The sequence below is a fragment of the Schistocerca nitens genome, chromosome 6 (genome assembly GCF_023898315.1).
Source record: "Schistocerca nitens isolate TAMUIC-IGC-003100 chromosome 6, iqSchNite1.1, whole genome shotgun sequence".
Classification (NCBI taxonomy): Eukaryota; Metazoa; Arthropoda; class Insecta; order Orthoptera; family Acrididae; genus Schistocerca; species Schistocerca nitens.
This window is the reverse complement of record NC_064619.1, coordinates 336,266,684-336,289,212: the sequence shown is the minus strand read 5'-3', so window position 1 is coordinate 336,289,212 and position 22,529 is coordinate 336,266,684. Positions and strand designations below refer to the sequence as shown.

Here is a 22,529-nt window from a genome sequence, read left to right as displayed (position 1 = left end):
CAGTTGCGAAGGCAAATAGAGGCCACAGGGGCGTAGAACTGCCCGAGAAGGCACACCAAGCAGTTTGCATGGCGCAAGTCACAGGCAGAAGAGGGCCGCTGGCCAATCTAGTGTGGCCAGAGGGCCACAGCCGAATATAAATAGGTGCCGTTTTCTAACGAGAGTCATTTCAAGTGTGGCAGCTCTCCTGGATGGCGGGGTGTATCACACCACCGGGCTACATGCAGCAACACATGGGGCACCAGCGTTCCAGTGTTCCAGTCCATGGCGGGTCGTTGGTTCGACCCCCTGAGGCCAACGCAGGATCCGTAATTAGCCAACCAGCCAGAGGAGGGTCATTCAACGGCTCGCTACCGCGGGCAGTCTTCTAGGTTCCTGATACATGCCGGAGACATCCCGAGGCGAGGGCCGCAGATTCGGACGCCGGATCACGGGCGCTTGTTCGTCCCCGCGATCTCAGCCACGCTGGCAAGAGGGACGAAGCTGGCTGCCTGCAGTTGGCGCTGAGTCGGCAGGAATGCAGATTGATGAGCCAACTCTTGGCATCCTGACGATGTCGCAGATCCGCTGGTGTACAAGGCCGGCTCGACTCAGCATTGCATTACATGGGCCGCTGGGGTGTTTCCTCAACATTGTGGGGCCGTGTGACGCAGACCAAGAGGAACGAGGGCACTGTAGCTTAAAAATAATAAACCACTTGGAAAGTTCTCGCGGAGTTTTCATACGGTACCTCCTGGCACCATTCCACTATATTTGGTGTCTTCACGCTACATTTGTTCATCCTGATACATTTGGTGGCAGAAGCCGCCACTACACTTCGGTTCATTAAGGTATATTTTATGTATCATGAACGAACAACATGCGAAGCTTGTGTAATATTCCACAATATTAATCACTTAAGTGACTGGTCTTTGGCAGAGAGGCCTTCATCAGTTACAAAGGTAAATAAGTGTGGATATGCATTTTGTGAGATTAAAGATCTTAGACAAAGTGCATCCAAAGAAGTTTGGGCAAACAAGTTTATTAATTTCCTTTACTTAAAGATCATTCATCTCCCTCTCTTTGTGGGTGTTGTGTAGGACTACATGTTGCACCAAATATCTGTGGCCTTTATTAAGAATGTTGTCTGGAAAGGTAGAGTCTCCGTTTCTGTGTCTCCAGCTTCTATGATGATTCTTCAAATGGGTGTATATTGCCCTGCTAAACTGGTTCATACAGATTTTGGCACAACAGCAACTGTTTTTGTGTATTCCACTCTTTTCCAGATTTGATGTACTATCCTTATCATTGGATGATGTGTATCCAACGATGTGCACAAAAACTGATGTTTTAATCTTCCTAGATTTGAGCTTTCTGGCAACATTCTAAAAACTTTCCGTAAGTATGGAACTGCGAACCATATACTGAGATTATGGTGCGGTGTATCGAGCATGGCGTAAAGAAGTGTGAAGGCATAAAAAACAAAAACAAGAAGCTCAGCGGATTAGTGATAAGATGCTGAACTCGTATTCGGGAGGACCTCCTTCCAACCAACCAACCAGCTGTGTTTTCGCTGCATACTCCAAAATCACTCAAAGCAATTTCCAAGATTGTTCCCCTGAAGAGGACAAGCCATATTTCTTTCAATAATCAAATGTTCAAATGTGTGTGAAATCTTATGGGAGTTCACTGCTAAGGTCATCAGTCCCTAAGCTTACACACTACTTAACCTAAATTATCCTAAGGACAAACACACAAACCCATGCCCGAGGGAGGACTCGAACCTCGGCCGTGACCAGCTGCACAGTCCATGACTGCAGCGCCTAGACCGCTTGACTAATCCCGCGCGCGTTTAATAATCCGAATCGGTGTTCCGCCTACAAGGAACTCGTCGTCAACGGGACGTGAAATCGTAATTTTCATTATTTCTTTCTTACAGACTAGTCAGTACTTATTACAATGCAATTGCCACAAAGATATGTGGATCTGATCTCTGGATCAGGTTGTGTACGATATGCATTCTACCTACTGTGGTGGCTGCTCTTGCATATTCTACGAGTATAAAATTGACACTTGTTAACAGTCTTTGAACTGTCTCGTTACGTAACACTAAGTCACGTCACAAAAATTATATATAGAACGCGCAAATATTTACCTAGCTTCATTCAAACTTTCGACGTTCTACAAACTGACACTAACGCACCAAACTGTAGCAACACAATAACTGCTCAGCTACTCTAGTACTTAATCTAAATTCTTTTCTGGCAACTAACAGACTGAAGTCCGAAGAAATTATTTGCAACCTACAATGATGTTTGATTTTGATCTTTAACGAGAATCGGTTGCAAAACGTTAAAAATATTTATATTGATTGTTACTTCGCATTAGCTGATGCTACATACTCTTATCGTATACTTAGCAACCGGACCTTATTATGATGTCATCGAATCTGGGATCCTGTTATCAGTGAGTAGATTTATGTGCATGCTTTATCTGGGAAAGCGCACGATACGAGTTCTGTGTTTATAAAGCTCTCAGCCTTTCTCAAATATCAGTGTCAGTCCACAGCAGGAGAACAGGTATGTACAGACGTTCCGTAGTTAACAAATACGTAGGGTACAGGTGTGCACTTGCTTTCTAAACGCTTCCCATGTTGTTTATGTGCGCTTCAAATATTACTGTTTTGTGCGTCGAGTGACTAACCGTGTAACACATCTCAACATATCAAATACCCGCTGTGGCTTACAACCAACTACATTCATTTCCTGTCATTTTATCTGTGTTTCATAATTTAGTTTAGTGAACGGCCGGAGAGGAAACTGATGTTGAATTTGATACTACCAAAGTCTTGCCTTACCAGTCGAAGGCCAATTAAGTGCAACAGTTAAGCATATTACTGAGCTCTAACGACGAAATTAATCAGAATTGTAGCTAAATATATAATATATAACATTCCATTTATTTTCTGAGTATAAGCTCTCCATATTCCACTGGGTATTAGACCTCTTGCACTGATACTGGGATAATTGAGGATTACCAAGAACTATGTTAATACCATTCACGAAGTCCGCGCGGAGTGGCCGCGCGATTAGAGGCACAATGTTACGTATTGCGAGGCCCCTCCCGCTGGAGGTTCGAGTCCTCCCTCGGGCATGGGTGTGTGAGTTGTTCTTAGCATAAGTTAGTTTAAGTAGTGTGTAAGTCTAGCGACCGATGGCCTCAGCAGTTTCGTCCTTTAGAAATTCATACACACACTTTCACAAAGATTTAGATAAACGGATAATCTCTTCCTCATTTGCGGTGCTGAGATTTGGTAACGTGCAGCAGAAAAATACTGGTTGAAACTACTGCAAAATTCAGTTAAAATCATTGTCAGAAGGACTGACTCAACGTACGAAAAAGTGAAAACAACTTTGGCGAAATTGAAGGCAAGGCCGGTACCATTCCGCTGTAAAATGCAGAGGACACAGCCGACACGTGGAAAGAGTAAACTGGTGGCTTTATGAGGGGGGGGGGGGGGGGGGGGAGGACTTGCCTTAAGACGTGATGGAAGAAGAAACAGAAGTCGAAGGGAAGAGATAGGAGATCTAGTGTTAGAACCAGAATTTAAAAGAGCTTTGGATGACTTAAGATGAAATAAAGCACAACATTCCATCCGAATTTCTGAAATCTCTGGGGGATTGGCGACAAAAAGGCTATTCACATTGGTGTGAAGAATGTACGAAAACGGCGATGTACCATCAGACTTTCGTAAATACATAATCCACACAATTGCGAAGACAGCAAGGGCTGTCAAGTGCGACAATTATTGCACAGTCAGCTTAACAGCTCGTGCATCCAAGTTACTGACAAACTAATATAAAGAAGAACGGAAAAGAAAATTAAGGATCTGTAGGTATCTGCAAGAGGACGCTCAGTTTGGCCTTGGAAAAGGTAAAGGCACCAGAGACGCACTTTTGACGTTACAGTTGATAATGGAAAGAAGACTGAAGAAAATTCAAGTCATGTTCTTAGAATTCGTCGACTTGGAAAAGCGTTCGACAGTGGTGCAAGATGTTCGAAATTCTGATAAGAATAAGGATACGCCAAAGGGAAAGAAGAGTAATATGTTACAATATGATCAGTCTATTGTTCAGTTTATACATCGAAGAAGCAAAGAACGGAAATTTAAAAAAAAGGTTTTAGAATGAGATTAAAACTCTAGGTGAAGAGATATAAATGATGAGATTCACTGACAACATTACTATTGTCAGTGAAAGTGAAGAATAATTACAAAGCCAGCTAAATAACTTGTGGTGGACGGAGCATGGAGGGCGTAAAAAGGAGACTAGCACTGGCCAAAAGGGCATTGCCTGGACAAGAGTCCATTAGTAACAAGCATAGGTCTTTATTTGAAGAAGAAATTTCTGAGAATTTACGTTTGGAGCACAACACATGGACTGTGGGAAAACCGGAACAGAAGAGAATCGAAGCATTTCAGAAGTGGTACTGCATAAGAATGCTGAAAATTAGGTGGAGTGATAAGGTACGGAATGAGGAGGTTCTCCGCAAAATCAGCGAGGCAAGGAATAAGGGACAGGACGGCAGTACATCTGCTAAGACATCACTGAATTACTTCCATGGTGGTAGAGGAAGCTGTAGAGTGTAAAAACTGTAGAGGAAGACAGAGATTGGAATAAATCCAGAAAATAATTCGAGGAAGAAAAAAGAAAAGAACTTCGAACACAAACTGAAATAACATCTGATTGACAACCTTTTCCACTAATTGTATTTTTAAGGTACAGTGAGAGTGAGCGAAAGGAAAGATTGATCAAAATCAAACATAAATAGCTGCATGTAAAAATAATAGCTTAAGAGAACCATGTAAATGGTCAGTTTGCTGCCATATTTAACACTGAGAAGATGTGCTGTAGTTGTATGACAGCAAGCGTTCGCAGTTATAAACCACGGAAGATAGAAATAAGTAGACTAAACTAAGCGAAAGGTCATTCTTTACAGTGCTGAGAATGGTTATGATGTGAGATCTGAGCGGGGAACGGCTAAATAGGGGGTGCCCAGGGATCAGTGGGGCCACTCCTGTTGCTTATTTATATAAATGATACTCCTTCTAGTATCGCAGGTGATTCTAAAATAGTTGTTTGCTGATGACACTAGCTTGGTAATACAGGATGTTGTGTGCAACATTGCCACTGTTTCAAATTGTGCAGTCGAAGACATAAGTTCAAGACTTGTAGAAAATAAACTAACTCCAAATACCACTAAGACTCAGTTTTTACAGTTTCTAACAAACAATTTAACAAAACCTGACGTTCTAATTACATAGAATGGGCATAAGATTAGTGAAACTGAACAGTTCAAATTTCTAGATGTTCAGATAATTTAACTGTCGTGGAATGCTCATATTCAGGATCTTGTTCAAAACCTTAATGCTGACTTTTTGCTATTAGAACAGTATCTGGAGTAAGTGATAGTCCGATTTTCATTCCTTTATGATGTAGGGTTTTATATTTTGGGGTAGCTTTTCCCATTCTCAGAGGATATTTTTGCCTCAGAAACGTGCGGTTCGGGAAATAAGTGGTGTCAGTTTGCGAACCTCTTGTTAACCCTGTTCATTACATTAATCTGGGTTTTCTGCCGTTGACCTCTCAAAAAAAAAAAAAAAAAAAAAAAAAAAAACCAAGATATATATATATATATATATATATATATATATATATATATATATATATATATATATATATATTCTGTAACGCCGTTTCTTGTTAACAATATCAGCTTATTCGCAAGAATTAGCAGCTTTTACCCAGTTAATACTAGGCAGAAATCTAATCTGCATTTGGATCGCACCTCCTTGACTGTTATGCAGAAAGGCGTGCAGTATTCTGCTGTACCCCTTTTCAATAAGCTACCATAGGAATTAAAAAAACTTAGCAGTAATCCACGAGATTTCAAATCCAAACTAAAGAGCCTCCTCATGGGGCACTCCTTCTATTCTGTCGAGGAGTTCCTTGAAAAATTAAGCTAATTCCCGTGTTACATTGTTGATCGCGTGTATATAAGCTTATAGCTTCTCGTCTTTTTAGAATTCATAAACATTTTATTTTATCTATTATTAATTTTCTGTTGTATTTAATGTACTGACACGTTTCATGACTATGAAGATTTGCTCCTCAATTTAGTCCTACGGAACTGGACTTCTAAATAAAATAAGGTAGGCTACCTATATTCGAAATTATGCACTACTGCTTGTGAACGTATAAGGAGTGGCAGAAATTCTTATGTATGAAGACACAAAGGAATTACAGACAGTGATTGCGAGTGGGCATGTATATATCTTGTTTAACATACATGAATATTTTCACTCACTCACCGGGTTTCATCGATTTTTTTAATACTTTTTCAGCCTCTTCGGTTATACATGAACCATGAATAGGAGTGACACTTTTTTAGGGACAAATAAAGTATTTTATTTCAAGGACATGTGAATAAAAAATATATTTCTAAAAGTAAAGTACTTTCAAAATGTATTCATTTACTTACTCAAATCCGAAGTTTCGTTCTTGTGGCATTAAAAATCAATTTTTGGTCGATTTGAAAAGTTTAGAATCTGGTGCTCCACTGTCAAATTATTTAAATATAAACGAATAATCACTTTGTAACACGTTTTTATTAGGTCGGTTTGTTATCTGTTTGTTCACAAAAATTTTTACAGTTGATTTTAAGCTAACTTCCAGATAAGCTTTCAAGTTTCAACATAGCTCAGAAATAGATGACACTGCAATATTAACTCTTGTTAGAGTCAGTTGTGTGACGGAGGGTACTTTGTTTTTCGGTCTATCTCCCTGTCTGTTCTGTACAAATTTTGCAACTAATTTTAAACTAACTTCCCGATAGGCTAAAACCCTAAAACTTTCAACTTAGCTCAGAACTGAATGACAGTGCAATATTAACTCGCTTTCTTTTCTAGTGTGTAACGAAGAATATTTGGTGTTGCATTGCTATTTCCCCGCTTTCCTGTTCCAGTCGCGAATGTTTTACAGTTAAGAACGATTGCTGCTAAGCTTCTGTATGAATTCGGTTGTCTCTAATTTTTGTATTCGCTATCTTTGAGCGGGATGTACGTATGAGGAAGCAATATGTTGGTTGACTCAGTTGAAAAGAAACTGAAATAACCCTGAAATTCACCACATGCCTCTGTTGTAACCTTATCGAAATGTTTGAAATCGATTGAAAAATCTCACACGCACAAGGTTAAAAAGCAGAAAATAACTATTTAAATAAATTTTTTTTAGTATAACATGTTTCTCACTTGAAAAGAAAAAAAAGGAATGAATAATTCAGTTATATGCAAAACTGCAACGATGTCGAACGTTTTCATTTAGTTGCTCCTACAAACTGCTTTCACTCAAAAAATAAAGGAATAATTATGCTATCGACTTACTCGATCGTCTTCATCCAGCTGCTCCTACAGTTCGGTTTCAGTCGAAAGAATGAATGGGAAGTCGGACCAGCTGGACAACTGTTTTCATTCGGTTGCTCCAAAGATTAGTTGCACTCAAAAGAATGAATGGACAATTCAAACAATACGTAAAACTACATCCGAATGCGTCGATTGTTTTTCAGCAACCGAATGAATCGATTGTGTTGATTCTGTTGTTCCATCACTAAGAGACGGTCCAGCGAAGCATGTGGTGGAAACATACGGATTCACTACTGCTGTGAAAGGTGAAGACGCAGGCATCATCGGTCAAGGTCATACTGTGTGTTATTTGGGACTACCGTCGTGTGTAACTAACAGATTATGCTTGTAAGGGGACAAACTGTCACAGAAGCATACAACCAAAATCCCTTGAAGAGGTTACGTTACACTGTCAAGACACCCTAGTTGATTCTGCATGGAACACATTCATACCAGCTGCTTCTTTGGGTAACACAAAGTTTCCTCCCCCCCCCCCCCCCCGCCCGCCCCTCTGACATGGCAGCCAGTGATTTGGACGAAGAAACCATAGCGTGATCAGCATTTCCAGAACGACGACGAGGTGATTCTGGAGGTAGAACACATTTCCTAAGGAGTTAAACTGCGGTCCTCCACAGTAAAGATCTCTGCCAAATCATTCAGCGTGTCGTACTGAAAGGTGACTAACACCGTCACCAAGTTTCATGGTCACCACTAATTTTTTTCGAGGTGATAATTAAGGTTTTACGACTACTCCGAATACACGTATATCGTTGTAGTATATACCATGACTGAATATATTACATATAATTCGTTACATGGGACATTTTATCTTTAGACACCTCCGTGTGTGGCGTTTAACTTTGTAAATGAGAATTACAATGTGTAGGCCTAAGGTGTTTATCTTGAGAGTTCTGAGGGGTGACTTTCACATCAGCGCATCTTGCACACAGTCTATGTATGGAGCGGGGCTTTCTCCCTCCCATCCACACATATCATTTGCTGGTACTCAATAAACAGTGCGTAATAAACCAAAGCAACAAAAAAATGTTTAGTCTCAGAGAGTTTACAGATTTTCTTAGCTCAGTTTCATGAAACGTTCCGTTAAAACAACATGATTTTGAGGCCGTGGTTGATGCAAAAATTATTCACAGACGATTTGTTCCCATTTACGTTGGAGAGCTTCAAATATCTAGAGTCCTTACTGAAGCACTACGCTGTTTTGACAGACTTAAAGACAGGAACGTGAGCCCAATTGATGTTAGTTTTGATACAGTTTCCTTATTAACGTTGATGTCTACGAACGAAACTGTTTCACATGATGTTTTTCTGGTGCAGGTAGTAGCTTGGTCTTACTAAATCGTGAATCTCTATTTTTCTTCTGTTTCTTCTTCCTGTTCTTTGTTTCTTCCTAGGCTAAAGTCTGTTTCCTTCAGTATACCTCATTCTACCCTGAGGTTATCGTTTCACCGTTTCCTTGGACGGCCAATATTTCTTTTACTAGCTGGTGATTTATTTCTTAAGATTTTCACAATCTTCATTTCATTCACCCCGTTTAAGAGTTCGTTACACTCATGCTTTCTCCTAGGTACCCATTCATTAATGGAGTCCAATTTACAACCTTTTCTAATGTCTTGTCTCAGCTGTGTGTGTCATAACTGGCTGTTTTGTTTATTCTTTCCCTTGCATATCTTCCTGTATGCTTGTTTTCTCCAAATAGTATCACTTAAACACCATGTTACTTTGTTTACTTCTGTTACTTGTTCTCTATCTTCCTTTTCACCATTTCCACTGCTGAACAGTTCAATACAACGTATTTAAATGTCATTACCTGCTGAATAATTTTTCGGTCCACTTCCACTTTGCGTCTAAATGGTTCCACAGACGTCGCCATACATTTCATTTTTTGAGTGTACACGACCATATTTAGATTTGACTGCCACACTAAATATATGTAAAATTTTCTGCAGGTTATTTTCACTGTTTGCCAGTAAAACTGCATCGTCAGTATACCAAATTATTTTTATTTCTTCGTCCCCCATTCTATAACCACTACCAGCTTATACCTTCTTTACCACTGGCTCAAAGAGTCATTTTGAGTCACATTGTCTAATGCCACTATTAACTGCTATACAGCTAATTAATCTGGAAACAGTTTTTGCCTGGATATAGTTGTTACAAAAAATGTCTTCAAACGAGCTCGAAGAGACACATTGTCTAATAGCATTATTAACTGCAACGCAGCTAGTTAATCTCGAACCAGTTATGGCCTGAATGTAGTTGTTGGAATAAATGTACAGGAGATAATGTTCAATTTGTGATGAGCCAGTTTGTTTTAGTAAAACTGTTCTGTCAGAGATGCATTGGCACTGCTCAATAAGATCTTTGAATTTATTGTGGATAAGTATCCCTACTGCTGCTAAAGCTCTTATCTGCTACTGTTCTCCACTATAAATGTGTAAGTACTGGTCATATTGCTTCCACCCTTTGCCTTTCTTTTTTTGTCTTTTGGGTACTACATACTGAGATTTCACGACGTTTCAATTATTGTATAAGCTCTTGGTCTTTGATATTAAGGGTTTTATGTTCCATGTTCCAATTCGCAAACCATTTTTATTTTTCCATGCCTTAGACCTGTCCCTAACCTTGGTCATTATATTTACGGTCAGTTCTTTCTGAGGCCCAGTACCGGTACTCTGAGCAGTGAAATTACACCACCGGTAGATCGTTGACCCGGCTGTCGGTGATTTTGTTTTCAAGATTTTCCTTTCCCTCGGCTGGCTGTTATTACCACAGCTAAGGAGCATAACTTGCCCGACCAGCCTTTATTTCTAAGTCCTGGCATCTCCTAGCCTTTGGTGTTTCCACATCTTTCATCCTTCAAGACTGCAGGATGCGCCTATTTTTAATTCAGGATTTTCCTCCGTTAGCCTTGTGTGCTCCAACACCCTATTCTACAAGGCAATAGCTTCGAAGGTCTGAGTTAAGGACAAGAAAAAAAACTGCCTTGGACCTCGAAACCTAACACGGCTGGGGTGGAAAAAATAAGAGTTGGGCGAGAGAGGCCTATAGGAAAAGAAATTGGAGTTTGACACCAGTAAGTGTCCGTAATGTCAAACTCAACTCAGGGCTCCACACTTGCTAACCCATGTACTCCCAAGATGGGAGACCCCTAAGGGGAATCTCTATTTTTAAATAAACAAAATGAATCCCACGAGCGAGTTGATGTGGTTGTCATTGGGATTCCTCTTAGTCCACCTCTTCCAAACTGTTATATGGAGATTATTGAACAATGAGCTCTTCTGCAGCCAATGAAAGATCTCTTATGTAAGCAGTATCACTATGGGTTTGATGGTTTCATAATAAGATCCTAGGATGAAGAGCAGTATTGTAGAAAAATACAAGCACTCTAGCAGTTTAAAACAGAAGGGAAGAGCTAGTTAAATAAAATGAAATACGGGTGCTGACTTTTTGCAGAGACTAATTATAACTATAGATTACTTGAAATCGAGGATTATTACGATAGAATACTTGAAATCGAGGAAGGTGTTACCCGTCTGAATTTTGGGGACAACTATAAGTACACTCCTGGAAATTGAAATAAGAACACCGTGAATTCATTGTCCCAGGAAGGGGAAACTTTATTGACACATTCCTGGGGTCAGATACATCACATGATCACACTGACAGAACCACAGGCACATAGACACAGGCAACAGAGCATGCACAATGTCGGCACTAGTACAGTGTATATCCACCTTTCGCAGCAATGCAGGCTGCTGTTCTCCCATGGAGACGATCGTAGAGATGCTGGATGTAGTCCTGTGGAACGGCTTGCCATGCCATTTCCACCTGGCGCCTCAGTTGGACCAGCGTTCGTGCTGGACGTGCAGACCGCGTGAGACGACGCTTCATCCTGTCCCAAACATGCTCAATGGGGGACAGATCCGGAGATCTTGCTGGCCAGGGTAGTTGACTTACACCTTCTAGAGCACGTTGGATGGCACGGGATACATGCGGACGTACATTGTCCTGTTGGAACAGCAAGTTCCCTTGCCGGTCTAGGAATGGTAGAACGATGGGTTCGATGACGGTTTGGATGTACCGTGCACTATTCAGTGTCCCCTCGACGATCACCAGTGGTGTACGGCCAGTGTATGAGATCGCTCCCCACACCATGATGCCGGGTGTTGGCCCTGTGTGCCTCGGTCGTATGCAGTCCTGATTGTGGCGCTCACCTGCACGGCGCCAAACACGCATACGACCATCATTGGCACCAAGGCAGAAGCGACTCTCATCGCTGAAGACGACACGTCTCCATTCGTCCCTCCATTCACGCCTGTCGCGACACCACTGGAGGCGGGCTGCACGATGTTGGGGCGTGAGCGGAAGACGGCCTAACGGTGTGCGGGACCGTAGCCCAGCTTCATGGAGACGGTTGCGAATGGTCCTCGCCGATACCCCAGGAGCAACAGTGCCCCTAATTTGCTGGGAAGTGGCGGTGCGGTCCCCTACGGCACTGCGTAGGATCCTACGGTCTTGGCGTGCATCCGTGCGTCGCTGCGGTCCGGTCCCAGGTCGACGGGCACGTGCACCTTCCGCCGACCACTGGCGACAACATCGATGTACTGTGGAGACCTCACGCCCCACGTGTTGAGCAATTCGGCGGTACGTCCACCCGGCCTCCCGCATGCCCACTATACGCCCTCGCTCAAAGTCCGTCAACTGCACATACGGTTCACGTCCACGCTGTCGCGGCATGCTACCAGTGTTAAAGACTGCGATGGAGCTCCGTATGCCACGGCAAACTGGCTGACACTGACGGCGGCGGTGCACAAATGCTGCGCAGATAGCGCCATTCGACGGCCAACACCGCGGTTCCTGGTGTGTCCGCTGTGCCGTGCGTGTGATCATTGCTTGTACAGCCCTCTCGCAGTGTCCGGAGCAAGTATGGTGGGTCTGACACACCGGTGTCAATGTGTTCTTTTTTCCATTTCCAGGAGTGTATTTGGGATTATGGGGCTAATTGTGGTGCCCTCCATACAATTCACAAAGCCCCTCCAGTTCCAAGGGCACTTGATAGGTGCCATGCAAATGGGGACGAAACGTAGATGAATAGTTTCTTGCTTAGACCACAGTATTCTCAGCTGTTGGTGGAAGCCTTCCTTCCGTCATGTTATATAACCTCGTTACATTTCCATAGTCACATAATCACCCATGCAGCACACAGCAGGCCGCTGTGGCCGAGCGGTTCTATGCGCTTCAGTCCGGAACCGCGCTGCTGCTACAGTCGCAGATTCGAATCCTGCCTCAGGCATCGATGTGTGTGATGTCCTTAGTTTAGTTAAGTTTAAGTAGTTCTCTAAGTTCTAGGGGACTGATGACCTCAGAGTTGAGTCCCATAGTGCTTAGAGCCATTTTTAGCGGCACACCTTTACACTGATCAGCCAGCACATTATGACCACCTACATAATAGCTAATATGTCCACCTTTGGCATAGATAACAGTGGTGACGTAACGTGGCATGGAAGCAAATGAATTGGTAGGTCACTAAAGGGAGTTGGCACCACATCTACACACACATCACCTAATTTCCATCAACGTCCAATCATGTCCAAAAATTTCTTCGATGAGGCTCAGATCTGGCAGGTTGGGTGCCAGCATATCAATTGGAACTCGCCATTGTGTTCCTCGAACCACTGTACCACACTCCTGGCATTGTTTTAGGCGTACTGTGTAGTTGAAAAATGCTACTGCTATCGAGAAACATACTCGTTGTGAAAGGGTATACGTGGCCTGCAGCCAGTGTATGATATTACTTGCCCATCATGGTGTCTTGCACAAGATCCACTGCACCCACAGATGCCCACGTGAGTGTTTCCCCGAGCACAGACGAGCCGCCACCAACTTGTATCTATCCCGCAGTACAGACGTCATGGAGCTGTTCCCCTGGAAGACGGAGGATTTGCGCTCTCTCATCGGTATGACGAAGCTGTCGGGATTCATCAGACAATGTCAAGGCTCTGCCACTGCCCCAACGTCCAGTGCTGATGGCCAAGTGCCCATTTCAATCGTAGCTGTTGATGTTATGGTGTTGACATTGGCACATGCATAGGTCGTCGGCTGCAGAGGCCCATCGTAGGGATGTTCGGTGCACTGTGTGTTCAGACACACTTGTACTCTACACAACATTAAATTCTGATGTTAGTTCCGCCACAGTTCGCCGCCTGTCCTGTTTTACCAGTATGCTCAGCCTACAACGTCCGACATCTGTAATGAGGGGTGGTCGTCCAATCCCTTGACGTCTGGACCAGGTTTCAACTTGGTTTCGCTACGCGCTGAAGACACATTTCAAAGCTCTCCTCGAACACTCAACTAGTCGTGAAGTTTCCGAAATGTTCGTGCCAAGCCTGCAGGCCATTACAATCTGCCCTCGGTCAAACTCAGGCAGATCGCTCCCCTTTCCGTTTCTACACACGGCCAGCGGGCTCACTGATACTACGTGCACCATGTGTGTGTCTGACTAGCAGGGTTGGCAGGTGACGCTGCTATCGCCTGGACGGGTTTATATCTATAGTAGGTCGGTGGTCATAATATTATGGCTGATCAGTGATTGAGGCACTGGGTACTACAGTATTCGTTTCGAAAACTGTTTGTACGAGGGTCGGTCAAAAAGTAATGCCTCCCATTTTTTTTCTACTTAAAGAAATTAAGTTAAGTGAAAAATTTGAATTTGGCGCCATTCCTCAAACCTTCTTCTGCAATCCACTGCAGTAGTAACTTTCTGTGTCAACAGGTGGCAGCACAGCAGAAGTTTGTAAGATGGCCGACATCGATGTTCGTTTGAGACAGCGTTGTGTGATTGAATTCTTGAATGCAGAAGGTGAAACGCCCATACGCATTCATGAAAGACTGAAGAAGGTGTATGGTGTTGTGACAGTGGATGTCAGCACTGTTAGACGATGGGTTCGTCGTTGTAAGGAAGCTGAAGGGCAAACACCGTTGACTGACGAAAAGCGGAGCGGCAGGCCGGTGAGTGCAGTGACTCCACACAACATTCAGCAAGTTGATGACATCATTCGTGGTGACCGTCGGGTGACTGCAGATGAAGTGTGTCGCATTATTTCTCTTAGTAAAGGCAGTGTGATCACGATTATTAAACAATTGGGGTACTCAAAAGTTTGTGCACGGTGGGTTCCAAGAATGTTAACCGATCAGAATAAAGAGGCAAGGAAAACAATAGCCTCCCAACACTTGCAGCGCTTCCGTTTGGAGGGAGATGAGTTTCTGAAAAAAATTGTGACCGGGGACGAAACATGGGTGCATTTTTTTGAACCCGTATCAAAGAGGCAGTCAATGGAGTGGCGTCACACAAGCTCGCCGAGGAAGAAAAAATTCAAAACTGTGCGATCGGCAGAGAAAGTTATGGCAACAGTTTTCTGGGATACAGATGGTGTGATTCTGGTTGATTTTTTGGAGCAGGGATGCACAATAAATTCTGTTCAATACGTCACAACCCTCAAAAAACTTAAAGCACGTCTTCAGCGAGTTCGCCCAACAAAATCAATGGCAGATGTTCTTCTTTTGCATGACAATGCAAGACCACACACCAGTCGTCACACCTCTGACGAGATTGTCAAAATTGGATGGGAAGTTTTGCCTCATCCCCCATACAGCCCTGACCTGGCACCATCAGACTTCCATCTGTTCGGGCCACTAAAAGAAGCTCATCGTGGGATTCATTTTGAAGATGAGGAGGCCGTCAAAACATCCGTGCGTCAATGGCTTAGGAAGCAGAGCTGTGATTTTTACCGTGCTGGGATACATGCCCTTGTTCAAAGATGGACCAAAACTGTAGAGATGGGCGGAGATTACATTGAAAAATGACAAAATGATCCTCAATGTTGTGGTTTTCAACCTATGTAATTGCATTTAAATTTCCTGACAATTAAACGTAGAAAAAAAAATAGGAGGCATTACTTTTTGACTGACCCTCGTAGATAGGTGGTGGGCTTGTACTTGGTTTCCGTCGATTGTTAGCTCCGTGACAACACGTTCCCCAAAGCAAGATAGTGATGCGCAATGTGCTGTTGCAGACTCGTCGAGATGCTGCAGCTGTTGGCAGCCCTGGTGGCTGCTTGCGCCGCGGTGGCGCTGTACGCCTACTACTGCTGGAGCTACTGGCCGCGACGGGGAATCCCGTATATCCCGGGGGCGCCCTTCCCGTTTGGACACGCGTGGCGCGCCATGCTGTTCCAGCGCTACATCGGCGACATCTGCTGCGACCTCTACAGTGCGGTGCCGCCCTCCGAACCGATGGTTGGAATCTACATGTTCACCCAGCCTGGAATCGTCGTCAAGGACCCAGAGCTTATCAAGAGCATGCTCGTCAAGGACTTCCAACACTTCCACGATCGCGGCCTTTACGTCAACGAAGATGTCGACCCACTCACTGGACATTTGGTCTTTATGGCTGGTGAAAGATGGCGTTTGCTAAGAAACAGGCTGACACCTACTTTCACATCAGGGAAGATGAAGATGATGTTTCCGGTAAGTCTGTATACATCTCGCTCACAGCTTGCTGCGTAATACTATCTCAGAAATCTTAGGGAACTATTGACGGATGGGAAAATTGGTTGTATAAGTACAGCTTTGAAAACCATTACTGTCATTGTATATGTAACAGCTCTACATTCTGAACGGCAATAATACACTGTATATGTCGAACAAGTCACAGACCTTACTCTGCATACAAAAACCAAGTACATTTATACATGAACTAGTCCTTCATTTTTTTGTCTACGACTTAACGTTCCAGAATTGAATAAATATACGCTATCTAACACAAATGTGATGTCCCCTACAGGTGAGGACGAAATGAAGGGAAACTTCACAGGTTGAGAGCATATGTTATGCAAATTTTTGTTGTATTGTTGTACGATCCAGATTTCGGCCGTAGCTACCTTGTTCTCTAATACACCACAGATTGTATGGTGCAGACCGTGATGTTTCTCAGGCGATCTTTGGAGAATCGTTTCATGTATGTCCATGTCAGTTGTTGTGCCTGAACAAGTGGCGCATACCTGTTTACAGGTGAGCAGTTTGGTTCAACTGGTTCAAATGGCTCTGAGCACTATGGGACTTAACATCTATGGTCATCAGTCCCCTAGAACTTAGAACTACTGAAACCTAACTAACCTAAGGACGTCACACAACACCCAGTCATCACGAGGCAGAGAAAATTCTTGACCCCGCCGGGAATCGAACCCTTCTACAGTCGAAAATCCATGGCGGACCCCTAGTCAGTCAAGAGCAAAGTAACTTCAAATTTCAGATCGAAACCCATGGGAACTGAAAGCTTCTTAATGCTAGTGCCATGTTCCCAATGACCCCCCTCCCCGAAGTATCAATAGTCTTTGGAGCTTCTTGTGATTGTTCTTCTTTTGGTCGTCCTCCCTCCTCCTTCATTTCAACTGGAATCTTCCTTGTTGTGAAGGCGATGGAGAAACCGCACCCTTCTTCAATGATCCCGAATTCAGCCACGGATCCATGTCAGAAGTAATACACTGGTCAAAAATCGACTTATGAAATAGGTAGTGCACTGACAAAACAAGTTTAACAGTTAACGATGCCTGGGCCGCATACGTGCCATTGAGCGCTGTGATTGGTCGACAAAGCTCGCTCCGCGCTTGCGTAAAATGTTTCAGCGCATCTAGCGCCGTGAGCCGGGGCACAAACGACCCCCGAATTGTTGCTAAACAGTCAATCAGAGAAGCTGCATTCTCTGGCACTAAACTGTGTATCCGTTCTCACTTAGGAACCCCAAAGGCTGCTTGAGAATACGACCTGAAGTAAAAGTACACACGTTTTTCACACGAAAAAAAAAGTGATGAATTTGATTTTCACATTTTTATTCAATAATTTTACTCATTATTTTACACGATTTGGTGAAAGGTGGCCGCGGACCCCCTAGAGAGAGCGGTCGGACCCCTAAGGGGTCCGCGGACCACATGTTGGGAAGCCCTGGTCTATAATATATTTACGCGGTTTAGAGACATTCTCACGTTTACTAATGACAAATCTGGGCTGTATGACCAGATATGCTTTTTCGACAAGGACTTGTATTTTGTACAAGTCTGATGTCTTTTGATGAATAACGCAAAGAAGCATGGTATTTATATACTATTTTTAATAGTTCCCGTCTTTCTTGTTATTGTGATTTTACTTCTATTGTTTATTCCAGTTTTTCTTCTTGGAAATGGCCAAACACTGAAATTTGGATCGTATAACAGTAAAATAAAAATTATTACCATCACTGGCGGCAGGCGTCATTAAAAAAAGTATGGTGTTGTTCCAATGTTTGCAAAATGGGGTAAAATTTATTAACAATTGGCAGCAGAAATCCACTTATCAGTATGACATTGAACATCTCTGATTCGGTTCGGAAGAGTGTCGTAAGCTTCTGTGTCCTCTCTTGAGAGCAATGTCGGCCCACAATTTCTAACTGGTCTTTTATATCCAGGGTACTGGTTCTGGGATGGCGTCGCCATTCTAGCTCGTCTCACATCTGTTCTACTGGAGGCCGATCTGGGGATCTTGCTGGCCACATGAGTACATCAAGATTCATACAGACACATGCTATGTGTGTACGAGCATTGTACTGTTGAAAAATGTCACCACGATATTCTCGCATGTGGGGCTGCACTTGAGGACTAAAGATGTATGTGCCGTACTGTTGTGGAGTCAGACTTCCTCCAATCTCTAGCAGCAGTGGCCTGATGGCTCCCACGCGGAAAACTGCTAAGCCTCCCCGAAACATTGGAAGAATGGAGACCTCTCGCCAGGTCGCCTCCGTACTCGCGATTGCAATGCCATTCAACAGCAGTCCATGCTTTCCGACCACAGCTCCACTCTAAACGCAGCTGCTTCTGTTGTGGTGTTAACGACAACCTATGTGTGGAATGGCAATTGCCTCGTCTGGCTGCTGCTAGTCTCCGAACGCTGGTGCAGGTTGAAACGGAATGTTGCTCAGAGTCCATTACTTGTTCTCAAGATCATATGAGAAGGGGTTACGATGTATTTGGTGGCCAATACAGCATTACTCCTTTATGGGCGTCAGTTGTGGTTGATCGCAACCCTGACGATGAGTGTGCCTGTGCTCACGTTTCCATAAAGTCCAACATCTGATCACTATCAAATCCGAAGGCCCAAAAAAATTGGATATCACGCGAATCGAGAAGCCGTCTAAATGGAGACCCAAAATGAGACCCTCTTCAAGCTCTTGGCAGATGTAGATATGCTGTCTCGCACGAGTATGTGACATCTCCGTATACTTCACAATGAGTAGCTCAACATCTGGTATTTACAAGCCCTTTATGAAATCTACCAGGCCTGGTAATAAGGCTACACACGATCAACAATAATGCACTCTGTTGGCCTTTCTACCTGCCATAGAGAATGGCGACTGTAATCATTTACATACCTGCCGATTGTATGTATGTGAATGACGTTACATACAGACAAGTGAGTTGTTGTTGTTGTTGTTGTGGTCTTCAGTCCTGAGACTGGTTTGATGCAGCTCTCCATGCTACTCTATCCTGCGCAAGCTTCTTCATCTCCCAGTACTTACTGCAACCTACATCCTTCTGAATCTGCTTAGTATATTCATCTCTTGGACTCCCTCTAGGATTTTTACCCTCTACGCTGCCCTTCAGTGCTAAATTTGTGATCCCTTGATGCCTCAGAACATGTCCTACCAACCGGTCCCTTCTTCTTGTCAAGTTGTGCCACAAACTCCTCTTCTCCCCAATTCTATTCAATACCTCCTCATTAGTTATCTGATCTACCCATCTAATCTTCAGCATTCTTCTGTAGCACCACATTTCGAAGGCTGCTATTCTCTTCTTGACCAAACTGTTTATCGTCCATGTTTCACTTCCATACATGACTACACTCCATACACATACTTTCAGAAACGACATCCTGATACTTAAAACTATACTCGATGTTAACAAACTTCTCTTCTTCAGAAACGCTTTCCTTGCCATTGCCAGTCTACATTTTATATCCTCTCTACTTCTACCATCATCAGTTATTTTTCTCCCCAAATAGCAAAACTCCTTTACTACTTTAAGTGTCTCATTTCCTAATCTAATTCCCTCAGCATCACGCGACTTAATTCGACTACATTTCACTATCGTCGTTTTGCTTTTGTTGATGTTCATCTTATATCCTCCTTTCAGGACACTGTCCATTCCGTTCAACTGCTCTTCCAAGTCCTATGGTGTGTCTGACAGAATTACAATGTCATCGGAGAACCTCAAAGTTTTTATTTCTTCTCCATGGATTTTAATACCTACTCCGAATATTTCTTTTGTTTCCTTTACTGCTTGCTCAATATACAGATTGAATAACATCGGGGAGAAGCTACAACCCTGTCTCACTCCCCTCCCAACCACTGTTTCCCTTTCATGCCCCTCGACTCTTATAATTGCCATCTGGTTTCTGTACAAATTGTAAATAGCCTTTCACTCCCTGTATTTTACCCCTGCCACCTTTAGAATTTGAAAGAGAGTATTCCAGTCAACATTGTCAAAAGCTTTCTCTAAGTCTACAAATGCTAGAAACGTAGGTTTGCCTTTCCTTAATCTTTCTTCTAAGATAAGTCGTAGAGTCAGTATTGCCTCACGTGTTCCAATAGTTCTACAGAATCCAAACTGATCTTCCCCGAGGTCTGCTCCTACCAATTTTTTCCATTTGTATGTAAAGAATTCGCATTAGTATTTTGCAGCTGTGACTTATTAAACTGGCAGTTCGGTAATTTTCACATCTGTCAACACCTGCTTTCTTTGGGACTGGAATTAGTATATTCTTCTTGAAGTCTGAGCGTATTTCGCCTGTGTCATACATCGTGCTCAGCAGATGGTAGAGTTTTGTCAGGACTGGCTCTCCCAAGGCCGTCAGTAGTTCTCATGGAATGTTGTCTACTCCGGGGGCCTTGTTTCGACTCAGGTCTTTCAGTGCTCTGTCAAACTCTTCTCGCAGTATCGTATCTCCCATTTCATCTTCATCTACATCCTCTTCCATTTCCATAATATTTTCCTCAAGTACATCGCCCTTGTATAGACCCTCTATATACTCCTTCCACCTTTCTGCTTTCCCTTCTTTGCTTAGAACTGGGTTTCCATCCGAGCTCTTGATATTCATACAAGTGGTTCTCTTTTCTCCAAAGGTCTCTTTAATTTTCCTGTGGACAGTATCTATCTTACCCCTAGTGAGATAAGCCCCTACAGCATTAAATTTGTCCTCTAGCCATGCCTGCTTAGCCATTTTGCACTTCCTGTCGATCTCATTTTTGTGACGTTTGTATTCCTTTTTGCCTGCTTCATTTACTGCATTTTTATATTTTCTCCTTTCATCAGTTAAATTCAATATTTCTTCTGTTATCCAAGGATTTCTACTAGCCCTCGTCTTTTTACCTACTTGATCCACTGCTGCCTTCACTACTTCATCCCTCAAAGCTACCCATTCTTCTTCTACTGTACTTCTTTCCCCCTTTCGTGACAATTGTTCCCTTATGCTCTCCCTCAAAGTCTGTACAACGTCTGGTTTAGTCAGTTTATCCAGATCCCATCTCCTTAAATTCTCACCTTTCTGCAGTTTCTTCAGTTTTAAGACAAGTGAGAGGAGCAAATATTTTGCGTCAGACCTGAATATGTGTTTAGTGATCAGCTGAAGTGCTGGTGATAAAGAATCATAATATCATTGCTGAGTGTTACGCGAAGCACAATTCTTGGTAAACTTGTGCTGAACTGTTTGTACAAGCGTTTGTGGAGGGAACTTTTTGGCTAAAGCTCGGGGAAGATTCTACAATGCAAATCTCATTTTTACACTGAGGCGAACAAACTCTACATTGAATAAAAACTATAATCATGAGAAACGAGTCCTAGCAAATATGAATAACCCAAAAGTGAAACAAAGTCTACAGCAAGCTGTGACGAAATCGTAACGTTGATTATCAATGCAGTTGGGAAAAAAACGTTCACGTGTCAAATCATTGTGAAAAAGAAGTTACATACATCTTTAGCCTTTTAAGTTGTGTATTGTGCAATTATTAAGATATTCAAGCTTCGCTTGGTTTGTACAACCAGTGGTTTCTGAAGCTAGTCATAGTGGAAAGGCCAGAGTTTGTGACGTTTTGCAACATACGACATTTTTTATCAGAAAATTTTCATCAGTACGTTACGCAATATTAAGATTGTTGTTTGATGCTCAGTCTTTGGTTGCCAAATTATGTCGTCCGACTGTTAATGCCTAGCAGTACATCCGAAATGGGTTAATTTATTTGTGAATTTACTGTCAGTAGGTGAATAACTTTTTGGAAATTTTCAACAAGATGGAGCAATGGCGCATACTATGCATGCAGCCAAGCGAAAATTTCCGCCATTTTGTATCATTCTTCAGCACAATGAGACGCAGCGCTGTCTTCTTGTCTTTCCTGACCACGCACACAAACCCTGGAGTTTCGAACCAAATTTTATCATTGTATAAATTTAATGTTACTCTGCCCACTGATTTGACATGTTTTTGCCATAACCTAGTAGTTTCACCTAGTCATACCTACTCACTAATCTGTGTCAAATGTCCTAATTTTTGTTTCTCCTGCAATTCCCCTCCCCACACCAGTAAAATTTCTACAATATCACGATAAATGTTCATAGATGCAGCAATACAAAGTAACAATAATTTTGAATAATTTTCTCTGTTTCCCTCCCTGCTTTTAGCTGCTCATTTTTTCATTCTGCCTGATGCTGTTACAAAATATACTTTCAGTAACACGTAACTCCTTCCGCGATGTTGGGCCAACATATGCTAGCAGATGTATTTTATTGATGAAATTACGCTCCAGTTGGTTTACTCCACGATCGGATTTGGCTTTTATACTGAACCCATTTTCTAGTGACATCAGAAACTGATCCTGTAAATGAATCAAACGTTGTACTTATGATCTAATGAATATTTACATAATTTACGTAAGGGGAATGTATACATGCACAGTAAAGGCCCAGTAAACAGAAAAATACCGAGGTGGACA

At 42.8% G+C, this 22,529-nt stretch overlaps 1 protein-coding gene across 1 annotated transcript in view; it reads left to right on the top strand.

The window, feature by feature from the left end:
- Nucleotides 1–22,529, top strand: part of LOC126262994 (probable cytochrome P450 6a14) — a 119,668-nt gene that overhangs the window by 37,089 nt on the left and 60,050 nt on the right. The window contains exon 2 of the mRNA XM_049959948.1: nucleotides 15,532–15,985. Coding sequence (XP_049815905.1) covers nucleotides 15,542–15,985 — 444 coding nt within the window. The 5' untranslated portion in view covers nucleotides 15,532–15,541. The remainder of the gene's footprint in view (nucleotides 1–15,531; nucleotides 15,986–22,529) is intronic.